Source organism: Rhamphochromis sp. 'chilingali', assembly GCF_963969265.1.
Source record: "Rhamphochromis sp. 'chilingali' genome assembly, chromosome: 9".
Classification (NCBI taxonomy): domain Eukaryota; kingdom Metazoa; phylum Chordata; class Actinopteri; order Cichliformes; family Cichlidae; genus Rhamphochromis; species Rhamphochromis sp. 'chilingali'.
The window spans coordinates 15,055,381-15,079,974 of NC_137936.1; the positions used below are offsets into that span (position 1 = coordinate 15,055,381).

The window sequence follows — 24,594 nt, forward strand, 5'->3', positions numbered from 1 at the left end:
TGTGTGTCGGTTAAAAGAAGCACAAACAACAGAGATATCAAGGTCAAACATATTTGCACACTTTAATAAATAAACCGTTTTAAAAAGGAATTTAGTTACACTTCATTTTATACAGTTAGAATGACTTCCAAAAGACATAGAAGAATACAATTATTATTTGTTGAGCAGCAAATTATTCTATTACAGAGACAAGGGTGAGTTTTATGATGTGATTTTAGGTCTACTTATTCCATGCATTAACATCTGCTGTGGTTAAAGGGCCAAGTATTAAAATGGACAAATATACGGTTTGATTTATTGTTCCTGTTGATTGGAGGTAACAAACAAAACAGGTAAATCAGCCTCAAGCAGGTTAATCAATATGCATTTCACCCTGTTATTGGGTGTTCTGAGGCTGTGTAAGTTCTGTTTGTCTGAAAGCGATGTCAGCTATGAATAGCAAACTAAAGTACAAAATCAAATTCAATTGAAGGATCCTGCAATCCCACAGAGACAAATCATCTGTAACAGTGCAACAATTTCAGTTTGCATGCCATCATTAGCCTGCTCCCAAAGAAAGCCTCTGAAGTGTCAGATTTTTCCATCAGTGGGACATAACGTTAAAAGATCAAACTCTAGGGAGGTGTTAACAGTGGATGGAAAGTTCAGAGGTTCAATGTGGTTTTAAAGTCCTTGAGCAGACAGAAATAAACGCACATCTCCCATGCTGCATGAGTTTAACCTCATGAATGTAGATAAACATTTTTGCACTCACAGCTAGCTAGAGCTAACGTCTGAGCCGTAATGCATTGTGTGGATGTAAACACGTTAACAAAACAATTAAGAACGCGCATTCTGCTGTTGTAAAACACTGGGTTTCAACAGTTCAGTGGCAAACTACATCTGCAAAATAGAGCTTTAAAAAAAAAACAACAACAAACAAACCTGAAAACTAATTTTCTTAATTCAGCTTCAGCCCTCTGCAGTGTCGTCAAAAAGCGTGGGCCATGCTGGGACACGTATCCTGGGCAGGGTCCCTTCCATTAGCCTCTCCATCCACAGTCCCAGCCTGTCAAGCTTATGGTGGACTTCTATGCTAGTGGCCCTGCTGGAGCCTCTCCTGGAGCTGGATCCATCCTCCCTGGAACGGGATCGCGACCGGGAGTGTGAGCTAGACCTTGACTTGGAACGGGACTTCCTCCTGCTGTCTGAGGAGAATGAGGTATCAGAAGATGAATCGCTGCCATCGTCCCCTGTGAACACGGGTCTAAAGAGGCAGAAATATTTCTTGTGGCCATTCAGGGCCAGGACATAGCCCATGTAGTTGGAAGACTCCTCCTCGTCATCTGAATGGCTCTGGCTCTGCGCACCATCACGATCCAAGCGAAGGAGTGATGACATCCAGTGGCGATGCTTATCGGCGTTGAGGAAGGAGAAGTGGAGGGTCTCAGACCTGCAGATAGGCAGCAAAGAGATTTAGGATTTAGGATAGCCATTGGAGGATATTAGCAGGCCAGATCAATAGTATAGCAGATACCACTTTAGACTCATGAAAAGTAAAACCTCCACACTTACCCAGAGAAAGAGAAAACCTCCTTGGCAAATTTCCGGAGCAAAGCACTCTTGGAAGCATTGGTGAGCACCAGCAGGACATTGATGTGGCCAGGCCTCAGCTTGACAAGGTTGCTGGTGTATGTAATGCCTGTTAGCTCTGTCACCTCCACAAAGTCCTTTTTTGGAGGACGGCTACACAAACCAAAGAGGAAAAACTAATGAAATATGCTTTTGTAGTTCATGTCCATATACAGTACAGTGCAAAGGTTTTGAGTCATTATTCATTTCTTTATATTTTGCTTCCAAAGAGCCAAATGTTTTTGTGAGTTTCAAAGTTAGTCTTGAGCAGTAGCTCTCCAGGCTTTCTCGGAGGTCTTTCAAAGTTTTTCTTTGCACACTGCCTTCTTTTGCAATCCTTTTTAGTGCAGTTTCATGTTTCTCCTTGTTTGTTTGTTTTTTTACACCACTTCAAAGTGACCTAAGAATCCTTCAAGCATAAAAAAAGTATCTAACAAAAATGACCCATACCTGCACTCTCTTTTGACAAAGGTTTTTGGTGTATTGGACTGAGAAACTATTAACGCACAAACATTATTCTATTAGGTCATATGGAATCATCCATGATCCTGCCTGCTAGATAAAAACCTACAAAATTTCAAAATATGCTTTCAAAAGCATTATTTCCAATTAGAGTCGCTCATGGAAGGTATGAGAGTGGCTCTTATACTTGTCATTACATTACCTGAAGGTACTTGCTCTGCTCGATGCATCATCCTCAGTTCGTGTTTGCTCCTTTGGCTTTGGTTTTGGTTTTTGGGGTTTGCTCTCACCCGGCTCACTGAAAATATACCAAAGAAAGAAAATCATCAGTCTTTTGAGATCATGATATTTTCCCAGAGTTTGACTCAGCTCAACATCTGCAAGCACCTGCCAACCAGTCAAGTTTCAGTGTGCATGTCTGCCAACAGGGTCTACCTCACCTGAACGCCTGGATGATGACGGTGCCAAAAACAATGAAGAGAGCTGAGAAGATCAAGGACAGAATAGGCATCATCTCTCGCCTTGCAGGAAAAAAATGAAGTAAAAAAAGGAGTTTCAGCTAATTTTGTCTCTACATGTTGATACACTTTAGAGGAGCAGCGTTACAGCTGTAATTAAAGACAGAACGTAAGAACATACAGAGCCACCTCAACGTTCATATTCATTCTGATACAGAATGATTCACTTACTTAATCATTTCAAAAATATCAGGAAAAACAAACATTGTTTGACTGTCTCTTTCTTACAGTGAACTCAGCAGATTCCCTGGATCAGTATTGTCTTACCAATTTGAGTAGAGAAGGTCATCGTATATTTGAAGCATGTAATCATAAGCAGCATTCATCCACCGAATGATAAAAATCTGGTAAGGGAAAAATAAGGACATTAATGCAAAAATATAATTCAATGAAGTTCACCCTCAGATGAATGTGTGAATGCCCATGCAGACCCAGCCTGGCAGGCTCTCGACTAAAGCATCTACGCTGGCACTTACGGGGGCCATCTCGTTGTTGAGTTCTGGTAAGGTGGCGTCTGAAGTCAGATAGGTGGGGTCCTTCTGAAGGAGCTCCAGCTGTTCATGAAGGTGGTACTTGTCTTCCTCGCTGCCATTCCAGCCACCGCTCACGGAGCGGTACAGGACTTTACCAGTCTGGCTCCGCCTCTCGAGAATCACCACCTGTCAGTGTTTAGGAGCACTGTGACTGTAATTTGAGGCGCTGCACCATCTTTAGTCTGCACATATCGGTAATGTGACACATCGTATCAGAGAGATCTTCCATTGCAAGTTGTTCTGGGTATATGAAGGTGGTTTGCCAAAAAGTGCAGGATGTCCTTGAGGTTTTGTTTTTTTTGTAGCAATAACAGACAGAAAAGTGATGATTGTTACAAAGCAGTGATTCCCAAAGCGTTGGCCGGGGTGGGCCGCAGTAATAACAGCCACTAAAAAAGATTTTCTGGTTTTTAAGCGGGCTGCAGAACTCTTGACTTTGGGGATTGCTTTTGTAAAGTATGGACTGTGTGTGTTTTGACCACTGACCTGAGCAGAGTGTGCTCCCTGATTTTGGAGCAATGCCTGGCAGAGAGGCTGCTGCTGACGCTGGTAGACATATGCAAACCGTAGCACATCTTTGCTGTTGGCTGAGGCAAAGTCCAGGAAGGCCTTATTGGCTGCGAGATAGGCTGGGTCATCGCCTGTGATCAGCAGCACACAGTACCTGCAACCCACTCACAATCAGCTCCCCAGCCACCGCAGTCAAATGTAGCTACACAACCTTTGCATTACCATCATGACAACTGTCCAACTATTCTGCTTCTTACAGTTATAAAAAAAATTATTTTTCTTCTAACAGTCTTGGCTCAGTTTACAAGAGGTCAATCTAAGTAGGATCATAAGTGCAGGACTATTGACTACTAATCTGTTCACAAAATGTCTTACTTCCTCCGCCGGTGGAACTGCTTGACAGGACATAGCTCATCAAAAAGCTGCTGGCTGACCAGTCGTGGCACCTGCAGGAACTTGTTGTTTGAGACAAACTCGTTCATCATCTGTCGCTTCATCCCTCTGGCCTGATAAAAAACAAAGATCCTTCTATGTAAAGTTTAAATCGATTACCATAAGGAACCGGCTTTAAGCTGCAGCATATTCCTGGTGTACCTGGATGATGTCAACAGGCTTCACCGTGTCTTCCTTAAAGAGCAGCATGGTGGGAGCATATGTGTTTATGTTGAACTGCAGCAGGAGCCTGGTGCTGCTTGTGCCACTCTGGTCCACAAAGCCGAAACGCACATAATCTCTGAAGGCGAATGCTGTCAACTGTGGGGTCGAATGGAAAGATTAGAGCCTGAAAGGGTGCTCAAGACAAAAATGACGCTGCTTTTGTATTAGTTTTTGATTGTTAACCATCTAAGGTGAAAATAAATTAGCTAAAATTCTGTGCGGTATATAAATATAAAATTAATCTATTTGGAAAAAGGAACAATTTTAAGTGGAAGAGCTGCAAAAACAGAGACCTCTGCACTTGCTGTTGGGAGTCTATTTATGTGCCGTCATGCATTTTTGTTTTTTATAAGCAGGGGATGAGGCAGGCTGAACAACTCATTCTGTAATGAGTGATCTATTTGCTTGGAGCTGGATGTGTTCTTCTCCTACCTTGTAGAGCAGGGGAACAATGGGGACCTGATCAAACAACAGAACTCTGGGTTTATTTTCCACATGCCAGTTTTCAAGAAATGCCATGTAGTTATCGTCAGTGATCTACAAAAACAACAGAAATTAGCTGAAAAATATACTTCCTGCAACTTTATTAGCCATGATGACTAATCTATAAACACAGAAGAAAAACTGATGATGGCACACACATGCAGTAGCAGCACAATTGTGTCAGTTTTAGTTACCTTCATCACCAGTTTCTGGGGCAGCAAATCTTCAACAAACTGTCGCAGGAACTCCCGCACCACTGCCTGATGGAAGAAGGTCACTTTTCCGTTCACCACCCCGATGATGGAGGGAGCACGGTAAGCTCCCAGCTGCTTGGCCAAAGCCCGATCAAAGCCCAGGTCTACAATACCGATGCCTACACCTGGAGTAAAAATAACAACAGATTACAGTTGGACCTGGCATACTAGAGTAAAACAAATCCTCTGCCTCAGCAAGTTAAAAATAAATAAATAAATCCTAAACAGTATTGGCAGATTTGTTATCATCCAATAATTTTACATGGTGAGTTAATGTCATTGAATGAAACCTTTTTTTTTCACTTACAACAAGCTGATGGCAAATTTCTCTGTATTCAAATATATCTATGGCTAAATCTGTTTATAATAATAAAGGATGCAAGTGATGTGAGTAAATCTTATTTCAGCTCTTTCCCCTTGGACACCTGGTAGTGCTAACCCTTGTTTCTCTTTTCTGAACTGAGTTTCAGGTTTCTGTCATATTTCGGCCTGCTTCCAGAAAAAAAATGACTGTGTGTGCATAAGAGGTTTAGCGAAGGAGGTCTATACAGCTTACTGGGGCTAGTCTTGGAACAAATATTCCAATGATCTTTACTTATATACACCGGAGAGGATTTTAAATGTCGTCTTTACGAGGTAAAGAGTTAAGATTGATTTTCACTTTCACTAAACAACTACTGTGAAGCTCAGGAATAAGAGACTCTTAAAGCCTCTAAGAAGAACTACTATTCCCCTAGTTTAAGTCATAAAATGACCTGAACAGCACAGTACTTAATACCGCTTTAGCATCAGAAGCTACACTAATTACCGAACCCGTCCAGACTCAAGCACCACTGTTAAGTTTGCAAATAATACAATCACGAGTAGCCTCCTAAATGACGCACACAGGGAAAAGGTTCAAATTATAATAGTATGGTGTGTGAACACAAAGACCAAAGAGATCATTGTAGACATCTGGGCTACAAAATAAACCACACATGCACCTCAAAAAAATCTATACATTAATGAAAGAAGCCATGGAGATAGTCCCCAACTTCAGGTTTCTGAAGCTGGGATTTCTTGGGATGGCAAAACCTCAGCAGTTGTAGGTGAGTCACAACAGCTGTTTGACAGACAAATAAAGGACCCTCCACACACCTTAGACGCTATTTATTATGCTCGCCCCATGAGGCAGGCACCTTCAGAGCTATGCTTCTTCTGTATCTCACGTACAGTCATGTTTTCATCCTTCAGATAGACATATTTATATGGGTACATGACTTATTTTATCAACATTTTAGAACTTGCGTAATCATTTTGCACTCTGTCCAGTACTATAAAACTGCTAACGCGCCCTCACTCTTGCTGTTCTTTTTAGCTTTGTTAGTGCAGAATTTTTAATCATTTGTACTTCTTACATTTTACTTGTTTTCTTTTTTATTTCTGTCACCATCTAAATGTTACGTGCCACGGGAGATTAGTATCGCTGTAATTTTGTTATGTTTGCATAGTGACAATAAAGGCCTTGAATCTTGAAGCAAAGCAAGAGACTTTTGTTAAACAGTTGTAACATCCACCTTGTGAAATTCTATGTAAATCCCAGTTGTTCTCACAGGTGACATCAGCTCGGTGCAAGAGGGTTGCATAAACAGCAAGACGGCTGATACAGACTAACTGTGCTTCTAATAAGCCAAACTCTCAGCTATTCACAATCATTATATAGAGTTGAGTTCTCTTGTTTCACTCTTTGCTTCAAGAAACCAAGAACAACAAATAAACCATAATGAATAATTAAAGAAGTGCAAGGCTCTCAGTAAAGCATCTCAACACTGTTGCCCTAATGGGCAGTTGTGCAGACATTAATCTTGTGAGCTGATGCCTTTATCCCCAGATGGTGTTAGGACACACTGATATCCTTACCTAAAGGCTCCAGCTCCTGCACGGTCTCCTTCCACACTGGCTCGATATGGATGCATGCAAAGCACCACTCTGAGGTCACTTTTATTAGGTATGGCCTCTTGTGGCTGTCTGGAAGGACTTCGTTGTTAAACTGTGCAAGGCGAAGCATGTACTTGCTGTCTGAAAAGTCTCTGTTCCTGGAGAAAAGCAGGGAAAAACATGAAGTGTTTTAAGATCTAACCTCAAAGATGCTAACAGTACACAGCTTGAGTGTAAACTGCAACTGTAACTTTCATTTGTTTGCTTGGGTTGAATTAGTGTTCATGAGACAGAGAAGCTTCTCCAAAAAAAGAAAGAACAAGAATAACAGGATCAAGTCTAAATATGTGTAAAAGGCAAAATTGATGTATTCAGTGTATGAACTGATGTGTGATGTATGTAAGGAATCTGCTTATATATATATTTTTGTTTGGTTTGCAAACACAAAGAGGAGCCCAGATTACACTGACAGCAGAGGGTACCTGGGGAAATGGAAAAAGGACTCATCAAAGTAAAAGCTGCTGTGAAAGCTGCGGAAACCATGATGCTGTGACTGGCCAAAGTGCTGGTTTTCATCCTTCTGCCCAAACCGGTCAAAGTTGGACCTTCGCTCCTCATTAGATAGAATCTGTGTGCAAAACAGGAAACGGGAAACGATAAGGCTCTGACAGTAATGTCTGCAATATGGGGAGGAGACTATGATAAAGAAAGTGAAAGTGAATTAAATGAACCATGTTAAAATGCCTAATGATCCCTTTTCACCCACCTCGTAAGACTTAGAAATCCTGATGAACATGTCCTCAGCATTAGGGTCCTTATTTTTATCTGGGTGCCTACAAAAGGGTGACATTACGGATTACCAGCAGATTCAAAGAGGGTTACATTTAAGGTTCTGAAACAGGCCTACACAGTGATGGGTTAAGCAAATACTAACAGCAGTTCATGCCAAATGTGAAATGCTGACTGTCAGCTAAGATATGATGGGCTGACATTAGGGGCCCGGTTGTCAGTCACTCACCATTCTCTGGCAAGCCTCTTGTATGCCCTTTTGATTTCGGCTTGACTGGCACTCCTGCTGACACCCAGGGTGTAATAGGGGTCATATTCAGAGGCTGTTTTCACCAGCTCTGCGCTCAAAATTAGCATAAAGATGGCGAGAAAAGCTGCACATTTCCCAGACTGTCGGCTGGTCCTCCAAACCCTCATGATCTGTCTGTCTCTGTCCTTGACCAACAGTAACGTCAGTTATCTACCGTACTGTCCAGATGAGTAACGCTACAAAGCTCTCCAGCAACAGACGGGCTTACATGATCACACATGCCGAACTCTTTGACTGCTATGCATAACCACACACAACATTGTAGTATTTCACTAAGACGAAGCCATTATTTCCAGGAACTGATGGACATTAGCACAGTCGGTATCATGCCGGCGATGAAAACCAGCTTCCGGTTGAAACTTTCAAAGTAAATGAAAATTAGGCTAACTAAAGGAACAATAACTGAAAAAAAAAGTATAATTCAAGAAAAATCCATAATTAATTACAAAGAAATAATAAAAAACACACGAGAGCTAATAAAGGCATTGTCGAAAGACTGATTAACTTATGATAAGATGACTGCCGATGATAGATTTTTATTTAAATAGCTTAGTGCAGACCTCACTTGTCTCAGTTAAGGCCAGAGTTCATGATTCAACAATAAGAAAGAGACTGGGCAAAAATGGCATGGCCTAGTTAAAGCCCTCACATAAATCCTTTTGAGATGTTTTGACATGACCTTAAACAGGCCGTTCATGCTCAAACCCTCCAATGTGGCTGAATTAAAACACTTTTTTTTTTCTTTTATTAGTAATATAAACATACAAACAAAATGCACCATATATTACAGATTCAGAGAATAAACATTTCTTACATATTAGCAACTTTCATATATAGTGAAAATAAAATATAAAGATGGGGTCACATAAATTAATAGATTATTAACTCACTAAATCAAAATCTTCTACAAAGGAAACAAAAAAAGCAGCCTTTTTCTTTTTAACTAAAGTCAAAGATTTAACCAACAGGTTTAGGTCGTTTTTCCAGTGAGCCAGTGTTGGTTTAATCTTAAAAAAGCGACATTTATGTATAAAATACTTACACAAGATTAATAACACATTAACACCATAATTAGCTTTCTTTTCTTTCAAAAACACTCCAAACATTATCATATTTAAGGTAAATGGGGTAATTTGAATCCCACTGGAATAAAGCCAGGTATGAAAATCCAACCAAAATATTTGTATAAAATTGCACAAAAAGAATAGATGGTCCAAATCCTCCTCTTCTGTTTCACAAAATACACAATTACCCGTTTCTATTTTGAATCTATCACTAAGGAGTCTATTTGTCGGGTAAATTTTATTCAAGATTTTAAATTGGACTTCTTTCCCTTTAGGAGGGATAGGGAAGGTGATATAATCAGTTCTTATTTTTTCAATTTCTTCCCTTTGGAAATCTTTTAATATGTAATTACGTCTAAGTAAATTTGAATTAAAACACTTCTGCAAAGAAGCATGGGAGAAAATTCCTCCACAGTGATGTGAAAGACTTATTGCTGGTTATCACAGACTCATGACTGCAGTTCTTGCTGCGAAGGGTGACACAAACAGTTATTAAGTTTAGGGGGTAATTACGTTTTCACACAGGGTTTGGACAACCTTTTTCCTTTGAAATTATCATTCAAAACTGTATTTTGTATGTACTCGGGTAATCTTTGTCTAATACAATATATATATATATGGTCTGAATAGTGTACGTATAAACATGAAATACTTTTCACAGCAGTGTAGATGAAGGAACAACTAGCAGCAGTCTTTTAAAGCTGCATTGTTCAGTGGTTAATAACTGAGTGGTCAGGTCACCCATCACTGATAGCTCCTGGTATCCTCCCGAGCTCTACCTCACACAGACCCAATAATGACAGCCTTAGTATTTGAGGTTTGTGATTATCTTTAATTTGCCAAAGGACTTGCATGCTTATATTTTGAAGTAAACATAACAACATCCGGTCTGGGCTCCAAGCTGGAGAATGACTACTGCGCATGCTCTAGTTTACAGCTGTTCACAGCACTCAATTTTCTTCAGTCTGCTTTAATTTTAGATTTTTTCTTTATTATCACAAGTGGCAAAATTAGATCTCGCAGCTATTTTTTTTTGTTGTTCTTTTTTGTGTTGTTTTATATTACTGTAATCATTGTGTTTTATCCGTTTTTGGCAAAAAAAAAAACTGCAACATTGAGTTGTGGTGTTTGTCTATTTGCTTATGCTCATTTTTAAGAATAAAAATTAAATGAAATCTTTGTCAATATAAACCTATCTTTTCGCCATTTTAAAACCTCTATTTTGGGGGGCGGAGGTTCACTTCCGTTTCCCCTGCGTCACGAAGACCCGTAAGTGACACTACTTGGAGGTAGACAGTGATTGCATTGATACCTTGTGTGCGGATCTCTGAACGGTGAATGACAGAGGCTGCTTATTGTAACCCAGACTGACCCAGTGAAAAGACCAAGTTTCCATCCTTCCTTCCAATATGAGCTGTCTTTCTGCGTTTGCATACCGCGCAGTGAGCTTACAAAGTGCGCAGATGGTCTGGTCTCGGTAGCTAACGCTAGCTCTGCAAAGCTGCTATCAGTGGTCCGCTCCAGCTGTACCGTTCACACCACAGGCACACGCTTTCATTTGCTAAGGTAACTAACAAATTCTCTTCAATTCAGTTCATAACTGGTTACTTCATAACTGGTTACTGCATTTGTGTGTGTGTGTGTGTGTGTGTGTGTGTGTGTGTGTGTGTGTGTGTGTACTGTTAAGCTACTAAGCTTAGAAACCAGTTGGTGCTGCAGAATCATGGGTGAGTGAAAGAGCTGAGGTTACTTTGCTAAAGCATCTACGTGAAAACAGAAAGACGCAAAAGCTCTTTGCTCATTCCCCTTTAACTATACTTGTTCATATTTATGTTTGACAGTTATAATTCGTGATGATAAAGCTGATATATTTTGCCTCTTTTGTTTTTTCACCCCAGAGTCCGCATCATGAATCTGTTTCGTCTGGTGTGCCGCCACAAGACAGCGCTGGTCATTGGCACAGTTTGCAGCTTTGCTGTAGTTCTGGTCTTCTTAGCAAAATGCACATCAGAAACCCTAAAACAGGGTCACCCCGATCCTCCTGGCAGAGCCCCCCAAGCCATCGGTTTTCAGTCCCGCCCAGCGCAACAGAATCCTCCCTCCGCATCCAAAGACTTGTCAGCATTTCTCGTGGTCCTCATCACAACAGGACCGAAGTACACGGAGCGACGTAGTATTATCCGCAGCACCTGGCTTGCCAAGCGGGACTCTGATGTTCTGGCCATGTTTGTAGTAGGAACACAGGGCCTTTCCAGTGAGGACCTTCAGAATCTTAACACGGAGCAAGGGCGGCACAAGGACTTACTCTTACTGCCCGACCTGCGAGACTCTTACGAGAACCTGACCCTCAAACTGCTGCACATGTACACCTGGCTGGACCAGAACGTGGAGTTCACGTTTGTCCTGAAAGCAGATGACGACACATTCGCTCGCTTGGACCTCCTCAAAGAGGAGCTGAAGGGGAAGGAGCCCAACCGGTTGTACTGGGGCTTCTTCTCGGGCAGAGGCCGGGTGAAATCGGCGGGGAAGTGGCGCGAAAGCTCGTGGGAGCTGTGCGATTACTACCTCCCCTACGCGCTGGGCGGCGGCTACGTGCTCTCGGCCGATCTGGTGCATTATGTGCGTCTTAATGCAAGATACTTCAAGACGTGGCAGAGCGAGGACGTGTCGTTGGGTGCGTGGCTGGCACCGGTAGACATCCGGCGGACACATGACCCACGCTTTGACACAGAGTACAAATCACGTGGCTGCAACAACAAATACCTGGTGACGCATAAGCAGAGCTTGGAGGACATGTTGGAAAAACATCAGACTCTGCAGCGCGATGGCAAGCTCTGCAAGGAGGAAGTCAAGCTGCGTCTGTCCTATGTGTATGACTGGAGTGTGCCACCCTCACAGTGCTGCCAAAGAAAGGATGGGATCCCGTAATCATTGTTTTCTAAAAGGCTGAAGTTCGCTTTATATCTATAGTCATGTCGTCAAAGTCAGTAATGTTATCGGATTTTTCCTTTCCACCAAGTCTCCATTGATAGACCGTTTAAAGTCACCTAACTGATACAAGACACACAAATTGTAGCATTTGTGAAAACACAAAAAGGGTGCAATTCACTGTTTTTTGATTTTATTTTTGTTTGCTCATGTTAAAGCAGCTTTAGGAGCTCTAAACCTACAATTAGTTTCATTTCCCTTTTGTGTGGGTTTGACATGTTATAGCTGTGGTTGTGAGGGTTTGGATGGAGAAAAAGCCATGAACGAAGAGATTCACATTTTCACAAATCAAAAGCTGTGTTTCAAACACTCTTTTGGGGGCTCCACACATTAATACTCACTTTTATGTGGTTATAGAGCTAAAATCACCCATTTAAATCAGAGCGACAGCTTGAAGTACGATGTCGGGTATCAGTTTTACGGCTTGGCGTGAACCGTCAAGAGATATTGCTCCTCGAGTATTTTAACAGAAGCCATCTTCAATCCTGCTTCGTTGTTGAGCCCCTTCGGTTTTACTGTAAGTGCTTAACCTTATCACCTTCTGCCTACTTCTTTTCAGTGTCTGTATGTTCTCTTAACCTGTTGGACCTTTTTCTACATATATGAGATATGCTTTAAAGTTATTACAGTATAGTAGCTAGTACAAGAAAAACCCAGACAGGAGATCGTTACCCTTCTGTTGATGTCTACCTTTTTTCTTTTATTTTATTCTGCGGCAAACATGACACACTGGTATTGAGTTTGGACGGGCTTGCAGTGGGTGTGGTCGCTGCTCATGGATACAGTTTGTATTTAAAATATGTTTGAGAAAATTTGCAAAAGTCGTAGATTGACTTTTTGTTTACGATCGATGGCGCTCAAGGTTTTGCGTGTCTCAGAGAAAATGGGCGAACATGTGGGATTCGGCAGGACTTCTTTTTTTTCCTCATGTTGGAACCTGTTTGAGAATTCCGTTATGGTACTTACATTTCTGATAGAGCACTAAAGTCCAGGCGTGGATATTTTACTGTACAGAGGCATAAATCTGAATGTTTTGTTTGCAACACAACACGGATGCGGGAGTCGACTACCGGCTGGCACTGAGTCACTTTTTTTAAGCATGAAGACTTGTTTTAATTTCTCTCAATCGTTATTTATCCGTTGTCTGTTTTCTCTGATGTTAGCCTCCCGAACGGAAACCCACCTTTGTGATGTCAGTGGCTGTTTCCCAAAACTTGTGAAATCTGTACAGCAGCTTTGATCAAAGGGGTAAGATACATTGGAGCGCTTAAAAATGAAGACTGCTGCACAAAGGGCAACATTTAAGCTCTTTTTTTTTTTTCTTTTTTTTTTATGACTGCTGTTACATTGTTGTGAATAATGACTCTTTCTCAGTGTTGTCAGTAGCAGATTTTAATTCAATGCAATTCAAGTGTTTGTCACTTTTTTTATATATATATATAAATATGTAAATGGTCAGCTGCCCCTGGATGTTTTATTAAAAAAAGAAATAAATTATTCTTGTCATGTAAATCTTTTACATCAGTTGTTTAAAGGGGCACATTACAGCCAAATGCATTCATAATGGAGAACTCTACAAAAGGCCGGTCCTGCTAAGATTTAAGAATATAATGCTGCTTTATTAATACTGAAAAACTGATGTGCCAACACGCCACGGCCCTCTCTCTTGCTACTAAAGTTGATCTGTTGTTATAGAGACACGGGACCTCTGGGAAGGTCGTGTGGCAGCAGCATATAGGACACATGTCCAGGATGCTCAGTTAAATTGGGATCTGGGGATTTTGGAGCCTGGGGCAACATCTTGGGCTTTTTGTTGTCGTCCTTCAACTGGTCCTTAGAAGTTCTTATACTGTGGCGGGCCTCGTCATCTCGCCATCCTGCTGTGTCAGCGTGTGCCAAGCAAAGAGACTGTGTGCTCAGTCTGCAACAATGCAAAGTTCGGTGGTGGTATATGTCAGAGTAACCTGAGCCGCATGTAACCACATGAAGTCTGCCCAAGGTAAGCAAAAGGCTGCATTTGCATCATAACAAAAGGATCAATGTGGCTGTGGTCCTTTACCTGGCAGCAGTGGTTCTATTGGCTGAAATCTTTACCCATGGCATTCATTTTAAAAGATTTTTTTCCCCGCTCAAATGTAAAATGTAGCAAAATTGATTTTTTTTTTTTTTCCCCCCACTGTGAAGCTTGGAGGAGCCTTTTTGCAACTCATAACTACTGTAGTTTATATGAGTCGGCACACTTGAACACTTCTGAAATACAAACAGTTCTCATTCAAGGATCGTGTTCCTTTCAATTTACAGTATCAACAAGAATCTGTCTGGACTTCACGTTAACGGTATGTGCAGATTTTCTCGAATCGTCACAGGGAAGGATTTGCGATGTGCTTCAGTGTTTGTCTCACACGAATAAATTCTGGCACATTCTTCAGACCTTCGCTCCTCTTCTTCTCCTCCAGCTCGTACTGCAAGACAGATATGTGTTGTTGGATGTCCTCTCTAACGATTCAATTTTAGTTGGCATGCAAATATTCAAAAAGTATACGCATTATTGTAGAATTCCCTGCATCTTTTTTTTTCTTTTTTAAAAAAATCTGAGTACTTACAAATTGCATTCTCTGCTGCCGTATACGTAGCTTCACCTCCAAGTCAGAGGGAGGGTGGAGAGCCAGCTCCTGGTTTTTCTTCTGTCTCTGTTTTTGTTCGAGGACACACAGCAGCTCTGGCTTTTTTCTTGGCAGTACACCTCTGAGGGCACAATAAAAAAAAAAAAAAAAACTGATAGAAGACGTGTCTCTAGATTAAGACAAACAAGAAGACCATAACATTGAATTCCTGATGTGGTTCTTATGAGTAAGTGCAGAAAGGTTACCATTAATGCAACAAATCCTTTGTTTTGTGTAGGTATATACAGTAGATGGGTGTCTATAGTTAATAAAACTTTTATTTTCTTCTACCTGCTCCTTTTCACGCATGGTTGCAATGTTATATCAAGGGAAAGCATGGTTTGTGTGTATGAAAGGACAAAACTGTTGAAACTATTGAACCAAGTGTGAAATAAAGATATAAATGAAAGTTTAATAGAAATCTTGTTTAAGCACCACAAATGTCGTTGATTGTGTTACATTGATTATTTTGTTCTTTCTCAGACTTGAGAGCGAGAACACTCAGTGCTCAGTGCTGATCCCTCAGCAGGGGTCAAATGGGCATTTAACTTTTGACTTGATCCACATTAAACGCCACCTAAGCATACTGCTAATCCACGGCTGCCACAACTCCAGCCAGCGGGAAAAAGGTTAAATAAGAGGATTCTCCAACGGACAAATGTTTGAACACTAATAAAATACTGCAACTCAGAGTGTTTTTAGTAAAGGTACTATAACATGAAGAACAATTCAGTGCAGAACTCTCAAGTAGACAATGCGGAGTAACATTTGTGAACAGCGCCTGCTACCTGTGTCAGTGTTTTCTCACCGTCTGTGGCAGAATAGCAGCTCTTGATGGAGAGCTCTGTGTTGGTGGGAAGCCAGGACGGGATTTGGCAGCTTTCTGGGTTTAATGAGGTCACTGTCCTCCTGTTGTTGATTTTCAGTCACCTGGTGAGATGGGACCATCCAGCACTGACGTCTGCCTGATACACATGATAACAAGCCAGTGCAATTTATTCAGTGTACACAATACTACAGCCTATGTTTACAGCAAGATATTCATGAAGTAAACTAAAACTAGTTTCTATCACGTGAAGTGAAGCTCGTTTGTTTCTTTAGATTCACTCAAACTCCACGAGCTTCACTTTCATCAAACTTTAATCTTACCTCTTTTATTGTGGATGCCCATTTTATGTGGTACCTGAATGAAAACCAGGGGTAATTATGTGAATTATGAAGTGCAACACAAACAAAACAAAATGTAAAAATGTGCATATGAGCATATTTAAACATTTGATAAAATAAAGTCAGACTGGTTATTAAATATTCTTAAATCACCAAAAAGGTAAATAGATTTCTCTAGTGTGAATCAATTGAAGCCTAAATTTAGGATGATTATTATTATGCAATCTAAACTGTAAAATCTAGTTGCATGACACCTTTTTTAGCTAAGAATGCAAAAGCTCGACACCCTTCCTGTTAAAGGGAAAACAACCCCCCCAAAAACTCTTAAATACATATAAATTGTATAATATGGCATTTAAATATAAACATAATTGATAGATTCACTATTTAATTTCAAACACGTAAATAAATAAAAAAATTAAAAGAAAAAAACATTATGATGCCATGACTAACTTTATATATCACAAAATTTACATGATCAAAAAGGAGTAGGATGAAGTTCACACTTCTTTGATCCTACGCCGCTTAACTGTAGAATAATTTACAAACCAGTGTTCATCAGGCAGCAGACATGTATAACTGATAAATAATAAATTTTAATTTCAAACCCTGAACCTGAACTCGAGTTCGATTCAGTTGGATTCAATTTTCTTCACATAGGGCCGACTGACAACAACAGTCGCCTCCAGGCACTTTCTATTGTAAAGTAATGACCCTACAAAGATGTTGCCAAATTTAAATGATCACGTTTAGCTACATGAACTATGCAGCTGCCAAATGAATTATGAAGAAGTAAAGAAGTAACTGGTTAGTATTGATGCTTGCTTCTGCCAAATAAAGAAACATAATTTTCCATCCATTAGTGAAAATCTTAACTATCTAAATTTTTTGAGTTAGGTTTCTCAAAATTTAAGTAAGTCGATTTAATAAATTGAAATTTTGTGACTCCTAACTCAAAATAAGAAAAACTAATAGATATAATTATTTTATATCTCTATATATTTTATTTTATTTATTTATTTGGCAGAAATATGCTTCCATACACCAGGGTGGTAACTCACATGCACTTACTTTTGATAGATATCTTTATCTATAATCCAAATAATTAATTCAGTTGTTCCTTATATGGTTTTCCATTTAATAAGAACTCAATGAAACCGCCTTACCTGGGTGGTCGGGTGGAGAAGCATTGATGAACAGATGCAAAGGAGAGACTGCTGAGCTGTGTTCCTCAGAGACGAATGCACCGGAGGAGGAGGACGGCTTTGTTTTTGAGAGCGGGGTGCCCCGTGCTCTGCAGCCGGAGCGCAGATGATCAAACAGGTGCCACGCTATCAAATCTCATTAACTGTCTTATGACTCTTTGTTTCCTTCAGGGGAGAAACTTCTGTTGTCTCAGAGCAGCAGCATATGCAGGGATTAGGGCAATTCATTATAGCAATAATGAAAAAACACTGCCAGCAAAATAAAGATGGCTTTTTGTGTCTTTTGCTCTGTTATTACACACAGTGATGGGAATATTCAACGCTCACATTAAATTGTTAAACCTATGAGTCTATAATGCATTTTTCTTTGTTGTTAAGGTGCATACTTTTACCCTACCCTCATTAAATATATTATTAAATATATAAGCATAAGACATTTAATTAAAGTAAAAAACAGGCTAATCTAAGACTGACACAATGAGCCAGTGAGTGTAGAAATGTAGGGATTACCCATCTGTGCAACACAAGTGTGTTTTTATAGGTGTCTATATGTTGTCACCGTGACAACATTTCTGTCTTTTCCATGTCTAGGATATTCAAACATCACCGAGTCTGGACTCATGGTTTTCTCATCAGTAAAGCCACACATTATGTGCTTCAGAGGCTGACTTGCACCTCTAATTCTCAACTAAGAATGTTTTTTAATGTTTTGTGTTATGTATTTTACATATATACATAATTTTTTATTTTTGTTCAGGTTTTCACATCATGTGTTAAGCACTGTGATGCCACTCTGCCTAAATCTGACTGAAGCTTTCTTGTAATTGATTTATTTGACGGGGGCAAATGATGTCAGCTCACTGTAGTGTGGGTGGAAGCTCACTTTAATCCTCATCCTTCCCTCTGCTGCTGCATAAGGTGCGTCCAGGTTTACAGCTGCAGCAAAGTCAGCCTTTTTCTCCAGCTTGTTCATTGTGCCTCGACATTCCACCCATATTATTTCCCTACGGGGAGCAGTGTGCTGGCCACAAGAAACAACCAATAAAAACCTGCCTTGTGCTGTATTGATTGTTTTTTTACTGGTGCATTTTTCTAATGCTATAATAATTTATTACCTCTCTGTAGAAGCACAAGGTTAGAGCTTATCATGTTTACAAATATCTCTCAGCTTTGTTGCCTTGGTTGTGCTGCATTAAGAAGAGTTTATGAGAAAGTTTGTAGAATATTATTTAAGTGATTTTATCCCTACATCAAAGAACTAGAGAGGTACTCGGTAAGCACATGAAATTTTAATATTAGACAAAGGTCACCCAAGTAAATACAAAATACAGGACCCAAACTCTCACCAGGCCACAGAATATTTTTCTAGAGTCTTGGGGATCCTCAAGACCTTTGTTCTTACATGGTTGATATTTTTGCACAGTGTCGTTCTTACTGTTGAATCATGAACTCTGACCTTGAATCATGAACCCTGTAGTTCTTCAATGTTGTTCTGGATTATTTTATGACTTTCTGCACAAGGTGTTGATGTGATGTGGTCTTGGAGTAATTTTAATAGACCAGCCACATTTCATATTGCAACACAGCTCTCAGCATGGTTTGGTGGAGTTTCAAAGCCTTAGAAATTGATTGTCCAGATTGACTGTCAATGACTTTGTTTTCAAAGTCCTTGAAAGTTTCATCTTTTCTTGAGATCAGGGCATGATGTGAATCTGTTTAACTGATTTATTGATTCAGCAGGTTTGCCAATAATCAGGCCTGTGTGTGGCTTGTGAAACTGAACTCACCTTTCCAAAACATATGGGTAATCACAGTTAATTCACAATTTAACAATGGTGAGCAATTACTTTTTCACATAGGGTCAGCTTTGGATAGGGGTTTTCCCTTAAAAAATGAAATCATAATTTAAAAGCTCAATTTGAAAGTAGTTGCAGCGTTGTAGATGTTTCTCTTTGCATTACAGATATCAATCAAGAAATTCAATTGGGGATATCTAAATCTAATTTTAAGAAGTCGAACTTGATGGGTGAGTGAAATTGTAATTTTTCATTTCGTATTTTGAAAAATATAAATCCGATTTCCACAAGTAAAAACTTCTAGTTACATCCTAATTGATTACAAGTTTAAAGGGGCGTTTAAAACTGTAAATTTGAGCTCTTAATCAAATATGCCAGTAGGTGGCACTAACGCTAACTGAACAGCAACAGTGTGAAGCGTAGAAGAAGATTTTAAGTCAGGGAAACGGAAATGTCAGCCGAGTGACTGCATAATATCTCTACTTTAAAATTTAGGATGGAATGCTAGTTTAGAGGAACAAACCGTCATATAACATCGTCAAAGAGAAAGCTGCGAATATGACAAATGGTAGGTTTTCCGTGTTTTCCAACTCGCTAGAACTTGTCGACAACAAGCGGGACATGAAGTTAAGCGACTTCTTGGAATTGAGGCTAGTTGAGGCTAGGCTAGTTGTAGACGTGGCCCTGGGCAGCACTGCCACTCTGTTAGCACCAAAACAAACTCGTCACATATTACAGTGCTATAGTACTTGTCTTTCTATTAAATAACAGTACTGTCACAAAGCCTGCTGTGTTTAGTATGAACCTCTTCCTAGCTTCTATTTTTTTGTAAGGTTACACGTATCTATGCTATCAGGCTTTGACTTGTGTGTGGCTGTGGCTAATGCTACAAAAAAAATTCAGGATAGCCAGGTAGACAACAAGCAGCAACAGCACAGTTTGGTCAAAGGAAAAACATTCACTGTTAGGCAAAATATACATGTATGCTTCACCACTGGCATAAATATTTGTCTCAATGGTAACTACAGAGAGGAAATCAGACGGTGACATCCATAGTTTTGTTTTGCATACTATATTAATATGACGCTTGGAGTTAGTGGTTGATCAATGTCAATATTTGCTTCCTTATAAAGCAAACCTCTTTGGAGGCTGTGCTGCATTTAAGAGTGTATTTGGTTGTATCTGAACAGAAGTGAGTGATTGTTACTCTGTGCTCTTAGATTCTCTAATATAATAAGTGCATGCAATGCCACTTTTCCCTTTCCATAGTTTATTCATTCGATGGCATCCTTGTCTTCGGGCTGCTTTTTATCTGCACTTGTGCATACCTCAAAAAGGTGCCTCGCCTCAACAACTGGCTGCTGTCAGAGAAAAAAGGAGTGTGGGGTGTGTTCTACAAAGGTAAGTATGATGTAGTATGATTCAGACACAATGACTTCCCCCTTTTCTTTTTTATATGCTTAATATTAGCAGCCTGCTGCTTTCTTTTTTGTCTTGCACTCTTGTACATATATTATTTAAATTAAACAATGACAACACGCAAGGTTGGTTGATAATAAATAGATCACAAATACTGGTCCCTCTTTCTCAGAACTCCTCATCTTCTTACTATAATGATCATAGTGTATGTATGCATGTCCTCCTAGTAGCATCAATCAATCTGGATGAAATATACTACATAAACTGTCTAGGGTTACAGGATTATTAATATTTATATAGGTTTTGGGATTTATTTAACTCTTAAATCCTTCCAAATTATTGATTAAACTACATATTACGTATTACACTGCATATTAAAAATTATATGTAGTGGCTGATCTCAAAACAAATGGCAACATTACATCTTTGTTACAATGTATGATGTTGTTTGTATATGCATTTTTGTTAAACTAGTTTTAGTGGTGTGGCACATTGGAATATTGTCATACATATCTGTTAATAAGTATATCTCAAAGAATTACATTAATAGTGCATGCAATTGATTACTTTGTCTTATACAATGAATGTGTAGCTTATAAAGAACAACAATGAAAAATGTGTTTTTATTACTTATATGTTTGATATTAATGTACAGCCATTTTTGCCTTCTCACTATATACAGAGATATAATGGAGATTAAAAAAAAAAAGAATAATAACAAATTCGTACATGAACACACAAGCGCTGCAAATAGGACAAAAACTGCCTGTAGTTTAGGGTTTTGTTAGTAAAGGTAATAACAGTTCAGCTGTTTGGCATTTACAGTTTTATTATGTCATTATAAACAAAGGGAAATAAATGCAAGGCCAGCTTTATTGTACTATTTGACTGGAAGAACTTTTCCAGTTTGATGTAATACCTTCATTTCTCATGCACTTATATTGTCAGATTAAGCAAAAATGACTGAATTTCCAGATAATGTAGTATGTCACAATATCCACTGATATTTCAGCTCAAGATCTGACTTTATGTCTGATGCTTTCTTGTTGTTTTAACTCATCTTATCTCGTTCTCAGCTGCAGTAATTGGGACAAGGCTTCACATCGCTGTGGCAGTATCTTGCCTGGCCATGGCCTTCTACATTGTCTTCTTAAAATGATGGTGAGGCTAGATGGGAAAGGACAAACTTTTCAGAGAGGGGATGGACTCATCTCTGCGGTCACGTTTTAATCCTTGTTGTTGGGACACCTTTTGGATTCTATGACTGATGAACCCCCGCTGGACCTTTGGACCCATGTGAAAGTGAAGTCAGTGCTGCCCCCTTCTGATGACTGGGTACACAGCTTCTACCTTAATATTATGTATGCACTACAGATGTGAAGTACTCCACAGTTATTTCAGTGGAGGGAGAGTGCTGGGTCACATGGTAACATTCTGTTGTTGGGTAGTACTGTCTGACGTCTCCATCCACCCCACGTAATAATTAATACTGAAGGATGCAGAAGATTGAAGGGCTGTGTGTGCATTATACCTTACACCTGTATACAACTTAAAAATAGCCTACCTGTGTATATTTGGAAATAAACATAACGCTAGTTATTTGCTAGAGGTTACATGTGATCAAAGTGAAAATGATCAACTCTGCTCATGCCCAGCAACTCTTTTTTTGTTTTTGTTTGTTTGTTTCTTCTGTCAGTGGTGGAGGGAAAGATAAAAGCTAATATATAAAAATGTCCATGTGTACACTTTTATTTACTTTTTTGGATCTCCCATGTTAACATTTTTTAGGTTAGAAAAATACAGATTTTAAATAAGTGTATGTTGTATATACTTTGTTATCAAAATGTATACTGGAAAACATGTTTTAAATGTCACACATTAGACTGTAATTAAAATTCTGTCAAAACTCTGGAGAAACGAGTAGTACCTGCAACAGATGAGGCATATCTCAAAATTTTGCAAAAATGTGTTTGCCGTGTCTTGCTTGAAGACTTACAAGCAATGCCAAATAGGGATGGTGCTTCTCATGCCATTTTAAATGTATACTGCTGTTACGACTTCATTTCTGTCACATTATTTCTATTCTCAAAAGAAGAGATTGTTTTGGGAGGGAATGCAATGCAATTTTAAGTAAAATGTTGATCATACAATTTCTATGTATTGTTGTCTTTAAAAAAAGTTTATCTGCACGGATTAGCCACTTTATTAAATATGCCTGTTCAAATGTTAAATGTACATATCTAGTTGGCCAATCTCATGGCAACAGTTTAATGCATTGAAGCATGTCAAGGTGAACTGCTGAAGTTCAAACCCGCCATCCGAGTGAGAAGAAGTAGCATGGTATATGTTGCCAAATGGGTTGGTCTGAGTATTTCATAAACTTCTGATCTGCTAGGATTTTCCTCATGTTTCAGACTATTCTCTCTAAACGGTCTAAAGAATAACCAGTGAGTGGCAGTTCTCTGGGTGAACATGAATTGTTGATACCAGAGGTCAGAGGAGAATTACCAGACTGGACTGAGCTGGTGGCTAGTCAACAATAACTCAAAAAGCTACTCATTACAACCAACAGAAGATAATACATGGAGCCTTGAAGCAGATGAGCTACAGCACCAGAACACCACACCAGATGTTATAAGTTTGGCAATATAAGATTGGAAAGATGGCGCCTAGTATGAGGAATCATAGTTCCTGCTGCATTATTCAGATGGTACGGTCAGAATTTGATTTTAAAAATATAAGCAAAGATCCATCCTGCCTTGGACTTGTATTCCAGGCTGCTGGTGTTGTAATGTGGTGGGGTATATTTTCTTGGTTCACTTTGGGCTCCTTAATACCAAATGAGCATTGTTTAAACACTGTAGCCTACCTGTGTATTTCTGCTGATGATGTCCATATCCTTATGACCAGTGTATCCACCTTCTGATGACTGCTTCCATGTCACAAAGCTCAAATCATTTTCTTGAACGTGACAATTACTGTACTCAAATGGCCTCTTCCAAAACCTTGCTGAATCTGTACAATTGCAAATTAAACTAGTTCTGAAGAGAACAGGGGGTCCAGCCCAATACTATTAGGTTTTACCTAATAAAGTGACCAGTGAGTGTATTAAGTATATTCACCCCTGTCCTTGTGTTTTTTTTTTTCTTTTTGTTTTCCATTGTGATACAACTGTAGTTTACATCAGCTTTGCACATCTTGCAACCTACCTGAGTTTTGCCCTGACAACATTTGCATTTTTGACTCTGTTTTCTGTCACTCCTGTGGAGTAGCACGGTTCTTTTTAAAAATCTCTGTCGTCATATTTGGGATCTGAAGTCATTTCTCATGAGGTAAAGTGACTTTTCCCCCCTCAATATAGCAGTGTTTTTGCTGGTTTCATTTTTACCCACCAACGTCTGCTGCAGAAACCCCCCAGCAAAATCCCCCCAGCAGCATTGATGCCTTCAGCATGTGTCATGAGGGATAACTGTGTGCTGAGGCTAGTGTAAAAAGTTTGCACCGAGTTTGTAGATCATTCTGGTTCTGTAAGACCACTAACCCCCAGCTCAGCACCTAGTGAACCTTGTACCTCTTTACACGTGTCACACGCCTTTCAGTGTCTTTTGCCACCAATGCCCTCTCTGTGAACATTCTCTGTTATTAAAGGCAACCTTCAGCAGATAAGTTATTATCTGTAGGAATATGCCTTACTTTCTGTACTTTGAGGGACATGGAGTCCTTTGAGAGTTGTCTGATACATTTACTGTGATAGGAAGGAAAGCACAGGTGGAATTTGTATTTCCAATCCTGGCGTGGTCTATTCTGAGTTATGACAGTGTGAGTCAGCGTGTTCGTTAAAAGGGCACTAAAACAGAAGTTGACCATCATTCATGTTATTATTTGTGTGTCTGCTTTTCTTGTTATGAGTGATAGACCTTTAGTGACATGTGAACACTTAGAAATACCAAATTTGCTAATAAACAATCTTGGACTTTCCAGTGTAATTAAATTCAAGCAGCTGTCACACCTTATTGACATACAGGTGGTGTCAAGGTTCATTTGCAATCAGGTATGCAGCTAGTGAGAGCAAGCCAGGTTTTGCTTGGGGGCATTATATAAAGGGCCTAAATGCTGTGCTTGTTTAACCAGTCAGGACTCTATAATTAAGTAATGGTCTGGCATTAATACCACATTAATAAAGTATTATTAAAGTACCACAGTGTAAATGAGCTATGTAGCAGGGAAACGGTACTACTCAGCTAAAGA

At 39.6% G+C, this 24,594-nt stretch overlaps 3 protein-coding genes across 3 annotated transcripts; 2 read left to right on the forward strand and 1 right to left on the reverse strand.

Annotated features, from left to right (window-relative positions):
* Positions 1 to 37: 37 nt before the first annotated feature.
* On the reverse strand, positions 38 to 8,374 carry LOC308403161 (dnaJ homolog subfamily C member 16-like). The gene is made up of 15 exons (XM_080892425.1): positions 7,964 to 8,374; positions 7,712 to 7,778; positions 7,428 to 7,573; positions 6,928 to 7,103; positions 4,969 to 5,153; positions 4,724 to 4,828; positions 4,229 to 4,387; positions 4,010 to 4,140; positions 3,611 to 3,788; positions 3,068 to 3,250; positions 2,859 to 2,935; positions 2,514 to 2,594; positions 2,276 to 2,371; positions 1,555 to 1,725; positions 38 to 1,432 (listed from the first exon to the last, which is right to left on the reverse strand). The coding sequence occupies exons 1-15, from the start codon at positions 8,149 to 8,151 to the stop codon at positions 952 to 954; spliced, it is 2,424 nt and encodes an 807-aa protein (XP_080748551.1). The 5' UTR covers positions 8,152 to 8,374; the 3' UTR covers positions 38 to 951.
* A 2,000-nt stretch (positions 8,375 to 10,374) lies between these two features.
* Positions 10,375 to 12,775, forward strand: b3galt6 (UDP-Gal:betaGal beta 1,3-galactosyltransferase polypeptide 6). The gene is made up of 2 exons (XM_080892090.1): positions 10,375 to 10,674; positions 11,007 to 12,775. The coding sequence occupies exon 2, from the start codon at positions 11,017 to 11,019 to the stop codon at positions 12,034 to 12,036; it is 1,020 nt and encodes a 339-aa protein (XP_080748216.1). The 5' UTR covers positions 10,375 to 10,674; positions 11,007 to 11,016; the 3' UTR covers positions 12,037 to 12,775.
* A 6,563-nt stretch (positions 12,776 to 19,338) lies between these two features.
* On the forward strand, positions 19,339 to 23,440 carry tmem167b (transmembrane protein 167B). Its single transcript, XM_080891846.1, has 3 exons — positions 19,339 to 19,495; positions 20,197 to 20,328; positions 21,423 to 23,440. Exons 1-3 carry the CDS (start codon positions 19,486 to 19,488, stop codon positions 21,503 to 21,505), a joined length of 225 nt encoding a protein of 74 aa, XP_080747972.1. The 5' UTR covers positions 19,339 to 19,485; the 3' UTR covers positions 21,506 to 23,440.
* The last annotated feature ends 1,154 nt before the right edge of the window (positions 23,441 to 24,594 follow it).